The 6000-nt window shown below is 40.3% G+C and overlaps 1 protein-coding gene across 1 annotated transcript in view; it reads left to right on the top strand.

Annotated features, from left to right (window-relative positions):
- The first annotated feature begins 1097 nt into the window (after positions 1-1097).
- SLC2A2 (solute carrier family 2 (facilitated glucose transporter), member 2) overlaps positions 1098-6000 on the top strand; it is a 30480-nt gene continuing 25577 nt past the window's right edge. Inside the window, exon 1 of the mRNA XM_010835240.1 lies at positions 1098-1202. Within this exon, the coding sequence (XP_010833542.1) occupies positions 1188-1202 (15 nt within the window). The 5' untranslated portion in view covers positions 1098-1187. The remainder of the gene's footprint in view (positions 1203-6000) is intronic.

Below are 6000 nucleotides of genomic sequence, written 5' to 3'. Positions count from 1 at the left end.
GTTACGTTTATCCCTCCTTATGCATTATGAGCTCTGAAGTGTCTTTTTATATCATGCATCTCAGAGCCTGGGGCTGTGATTTGAAATGAATTATTGACTCACTTGCATTATCTGATAGAAGTGACAGAAATGGAAAAAGGGCGGAGAAATAAAAGACAAATGAAGTCTGAGTTTCCTTTGCATCCTCACCCTTTGTTTCTTTGTAAAGCCCCTCATTTAGGGGCTGTTTGTTACATTTTCTCTGTTGGACACTGGTTCCAGTTGAGCCTCAGTGGAACCAGTAACACTCTCTGCTAGACACAGTTCAAGCTCAACCAAATGAGATGTCACCTGTCTCCCAACAAGGACTGGACATCACAGAGGATACACAGAGGGCACAAGCCCAAGCCCTGTGAGCAGGTTTATTTGAGACCTCTCCACCACTGCCCCTGACAGGTACTTCCTGACATACACTGAACCAATAACAGTAATAGCAAAAACAATAGTAACCAACATTTGCTGAGCACTTATTATTTCATATATTACCACATTTAACCCAATCAATAAAGTATATATTCTGTTCTTTCGTCAGGTGAAAAAACTAAGGCACAGAAAAGTCTCATGCTTAAGGTCACACCACTAGTAAAATGGTGAGATTCAAACCCAAGTTCATGACTGTCCAAATTCATTCAGATAACCACTCAAGCCTACAGTGACCCCTGGCCACACAGTCTGGCTCTGAAGCAGAAGCGCCACAGCAATGGTTCTCTGCAGGGCATGTGCCTCCTGTGTGCCTGTCTTTCTTGTCCCTGCAACAGAGCAGGGCAGCCCAACATATCTCATTTTCTATAAAAGCCTCTATAAGCTTTCTTTTTCACTTGCCCCTGGTTACTGCCACACTTAGCAAGTGCCTTAAAACACAACCATCTCTGGTTTGTAACTTAACACTGAAGAAACCTGCTCTCATTTTCTTTCCTGGTGGAACAAAAACATTGACGCCACAGGTAACAGAGGCAAAGCATTTATTGATTAGATTCTCATCAATATTCACCTCTGCCCAAGATTAGACTTGGCCTCATGCCTCCTACCTGGCCCCTCCTATTCTAATGTATAACTAGTCTCAGAAAGCTGGAGAAGGACAGTCAGAAGCTGGCCACTGCATCTGCCACTCTAGACCTGGAATTAAGAGGAGGACTCCGGCCCATAAAATGACAGAAGATAAGGTACAGTTGTATTATGTCCATTTGAGGACATGAGTAGGGAAATCTGTTCAAGTCAGTGAGCATATTGAGGATTCTGTACGAGTATACTGAAGATTTGGGGAATGTTGGGTGTAGCTACTGCAGATGAGCCCTTCTTCTTTTGGCCAATTGATAGTTAATTTAGCCGCTAAAAAATCATATTTTTTTTTCAGTAATTGGAAGTTTAAGAATACTTGCTCTGTTTTCTGACTAGCCTGTGTAATGTTTTCTCGAGTAGTACAGCCTAACAATATTATTGAAGGAATGTGCAAAAAAGGGCACTTTAAGCCAAATCTAACTCATCATGAAACTGACCTGAAATCTTCAAAAATATCAATATATGAGAAGGACTGTCTAGATTAAAGGAGACTAAAAAGGACTATTCTAGATTAAAAGAGACAAAGAAGAACTGACAGCCAAATGCAACAAGTGAGCTTAGATTGTGGAAGGAAGAAGAAAACAGCTCCAAGGGACAATATAGGGGTAGAAATTGTGGGTATATTAGATAATATTTTATAACTACTACATTCTTGGATATGATAATGGTATTATAATTATGTAGGAGTAGGAGAATGTCTTTTTCTTAGTGAGTACATGCTGAAGTATTTAGGAGTAAAGTGACATAAATATCTGATACTTATTTTCAAACGATTTGCCAAAATAACACACACAGACACACACAGTGAGAATGAAGCAAATGTGAAGGCTAAGCATTGGTGAACACAGGTGAAGGCTATGGAGTGCTCACTGCACTACTCTGTCAATTTCTCTGTAGATAAAATACTTTTCAAAATAAAACCTTGAAAAGAGAAAGGGTATAGTGCTATTGTTCCCTTATAAGTGTCCCCCAACCAAATCACAATCATACAATGGGTGTTCGAGGAGGGACCTCTGAGTTCTGATCTGGTGTAATTTACTCTGCCAAGCCTTCCTTCATGTCAGTAAGTGACAAGGCTGGGAGCACAGGCTTTGTGGTCATGATCCTAGATTGCGAGTGTGCTAATGTTGCCTACCTGCTGTGATATGGGGGTTAAGTTTTTTTAATTGGCCTATCCACCAATTGAGATTTTAAGGATATTTGCTCTGTTTTCTGACTAGTCTGTGTAATGTTTTCTCAAATGGTTTTTCTCTCTTGCAACAAATTAAAAACACATTGGAATTGAACATAAGGATATAGTATGGGAGATAGGGATTATAATAGTTCTTTACTGTATGGAGCTTCCCTAGTAGCTCAGACAGTAAAGTGTCTGCCTGCAATGCGGGACACCTGGGTTCGATACCTGGGTTGGGAAGATCCCCTGGAGAAGGAAATGGCAACCCACTCCAGTACCCTTGCCCAGAAAATCCCACAGATGGAGGAGCCTAGTAGGCTACAGTCCATGGGGTCGCAAAAGTTGGACACGACTGAGCGACTTTACTTTCTTTCTTTCTTTCTTTTACTGTATGGGAGTAATTAAATGAGATAATATTAGAGAAACTCAGGTGACAGTTTACTATCAATAGCTGTGTGTTTGTATAATGTATATTTAAGGAATACTAGCTAGGATTTCATGGTTTCCTATTACAGCCCAGGATACAGCTAAATTAGATAAAACTTTAAAAGCAGTATAAAGATAAATATTGAGTTAATAACTATACAGATGATATGTAGATTTGGCAAAAAAAAAATCATGAAGGTAGCATTCAAACAACTGAAGTTTGGTAGATACTGCAAAACAGAAGGTGCTTGTCCACAGTGCCTGGCACATAGAATATACTCAAGTTTCATTTAAAATGATTATTACCTTCCCTTAGGAGCCTTAGAAATTGTGCTATAGCACTTCTCTTGAGAATTAAAGAATTGCCTAGAAAGGGAACCCAGAAAGAATGAGAACTATTGTAAAGCGCTATGTGTCACCTTTATAAATTCACCCGGGTTGAAAGGAATGAGCTAAGCACGAGACTGGATTCTCACTCTGGATATAGCCAGTAATGCGTTGTATAACTTAAAGGACTTCGATTCTCCAACTGAAAAAGGAAGAGATCAGACTAGAATCCATTGCTCTTAAAGGTCCCTTGAAACTTGAAAATTCTATAGCTTGAGAAACTCCTGGACTTTTCCAAAGTTGAGTGCAAGATCGCCTTTGACTTGCTGCTTGTGGTATTTTGTAGAGGAAACAGTACAAGCTTCTCCTCCCTGCCTAGTCAATCAACAGCTGCTGAAAATCTGAAAATCATTTTGTTTAGCAGTGGGAGTTTAAGATGAGCTCTGGGTTCCAATAAAAGAGTATCTGTTATTTACCAGCTATGTGTGTTGGGAATACCACTTGGTCTCTGAGCCCTGGCTTCCTCACCTGTAAAATGGAGGTATTTTGTAGTAGTGTTGTGAAAACTATAGTTTGAAAAATTGACAGGCGGTTTTTTTGGCAAGAGTGATGAACAAGATGCTAATGATGTGATTAAAAATCAGTTGTTTTACAGCCCTTTTACTATTTATAGGAAGACCATAGTGTGTGTCTTATTCAGTCTTTATAATAAGTCTATGCATAACTATTATACCCATTTTTGGGGCAAAGAAACTAACACTTGGGGATGTTAAGGGCCTGGATGGGACTCTTATAGGTTTTCTGACTCCCAAGTTGATTTGTTTTTCCTAATGGACTCCATCTGACCTCTAAGTCACAAAATAAACACCACATTTTGTTCTTTGTTAAGGTTTAGCCCACTTGCCCACATTCTTTTCTTCTACATTTATCCAGCAGCATATTTTTAATTGGATATAGAGCATAGCTTTCTTTAATTTAAAATTATTAAGCTCCAAATGTCTTTCAAAAAGTGCAGGCTTAATACCTTGCTGTCTATGAAAACGGAGAAGGCAATGGCACCCCACTCCAGTACTCTTGCCTGGAAAATCCCATGGATGGAGGAGCCTGGTGCTGCAGTTCCCGGGATCGCTGCGAGTCGGACACGACTGAGCGGCTTCGCTTTCACTTTTCACTTTCATGCATTGGAGAAGGAAATGGCAACCCACTCCAGTGTTCTTGTCTGGAGAATCCCAGGGACGGGGGAGCCTGGTGGGCTGCCATCTATGGGGTCGCACAGAGTTGGACACGACTGAAGTGACTTAGCAGCAGCAGCAGCCTATGAAAAGGTTGAGAAAAGACTTGAATATCTTCTACCACTTGGTGGTTACAGGCCTTCAGGCAAGTTCCTTACCCTTTCTATATCAGTTTTACCATATGTAATATGATAGAATTTCAACCTACAAGGTTATTGAGAGAAAAGGCAAACCAATTAGATCACAGAGCCTGGACAGAGTGAGCTCCAGCTAAGTTTTCACTAGCTCCTATGTACTTATTTGTGGGTCAGTCTCTTGGATGATAGATTGAATGAATTAGGGTTAATGGGCTAATTCAAATTTAGTAGTTTTCAGAAATTCTCCCTCTCATAAACAGAACTTTCTCTGACCAAATCTAACCACACAGAGGGTTGACTACAAATGTTACCTCTTTTTATTTTACAATGGAAAAGGAAAAGATGAAATGCAAAGAGCCAGTTCAGAATGGAGTTCAGAGAGGGAAATCAAGCCTGAAAATAAGAGATACAAGACAAAAAAAGAAAAATGCAATCAAACAGTTCCAGAGACTTCAATATTTGGAATGATTGCTTCAGTTGGGAATTCAAATGACCCACTTAAAATAAATGAGATTGCTCCTTGTCTGACCAAAAATTTCTCTCTTGAGGAGTTAAAGTGAGGAACTACAGGCCATAGGGTGGCAGGATCAGAGCCTTCACTAAAGAAAAGAAGCCAGGAAGACCAGAGGACAAAGATTTTAAGAACGTCCTACGATTTCTAAACATTTAAAACCTCTCCTGAGTGGGACGAGTGCAGAAAGTAGCACCGACATGTACACACTATCATGTGTAAAACAGACGGCAGGTGGGAAGTTGCTATACAACACAGGGAGCCCAGCCTGGTGCTCTGTGATGACCTAGAAGGGTGGGCTGGGAGGAGGGGGTGGAGGCTCAGGAGGGAGGAGCTCCAGTTCCAGTTCCAGTTCAGTCGGATCTGACTCTTTGCGACCCCATGGACTGCAGGATGGCAGGCTTCCCTGTCCATCGCCAACTCCCGGAGTTTACTCAAACTCATGTCCATTGAGTCGGTGATGCCATCCAACCATCTCATCCTCTGTCGTCCCCTTCTCCTCCTGCCTTCAATCATTCCCAGCATCAGGGTCTTTTCAAATGAGTTAGTTCTTCAAATCAGGTGGCTAAAGTATTGGAGTTTCGTCTTCAGCATCTGTCCTTCCAAAGAATATTCAGGACTTATTTCCTTTAGGATGGACCGGTTGGATCTCCGTGCTGTCCAAGGGACTCTCAAGTCTTCTCCAACACCACAGTTCAAAAGCATCAGTTCTTCAGTGCTCAGCTTTCTTTATAGTCCAACTCTCACATCCATACATGACTACTGGAAAAACCAAAGCTTTGACTAGATGGACCTTTGTTTATATACATATATATATATATATATATATAATTATGGCTGATTCAAGTTGTTGTATGACAGAAACCAAAACAACATTTTAAAGCAATTCTCTTACAATTAAAAAATAAATTTAAAAACCTCTCTCCTGTTTCCTTCTCAGTGGTATTTTTTGTTATCTTTAAGTGGAAGAAAGTGATCTTAGGGGCAACTCCAGTATTCCTACAGCAATGACTTAAAGCAATTTAATTGGGAGGTAATGAAACGGGAGTTCTATCTTTAAAAATTAACATTTATTTTTGTCAAAGAAATGTAGGA

The sequence above is a fragment of the Bison bison genome, unplaced genomic scaffold (genome assembly GCF_000754665.1).
Source record: "Bison bison bison isolate TAMUID 2011002044 unplaced genomic scaffold, Bison_UMD1.0 scf7180017864040, whole genome shotgun sequence".
NCBI lineage: Eukaryota > Metazoa > Chordata > Mammalia > Artiodactyla > Bovidae > Bison > Bison bison.
This window is presented reverse-complemented; position numbering and strand designations above follow the sequence as displayed.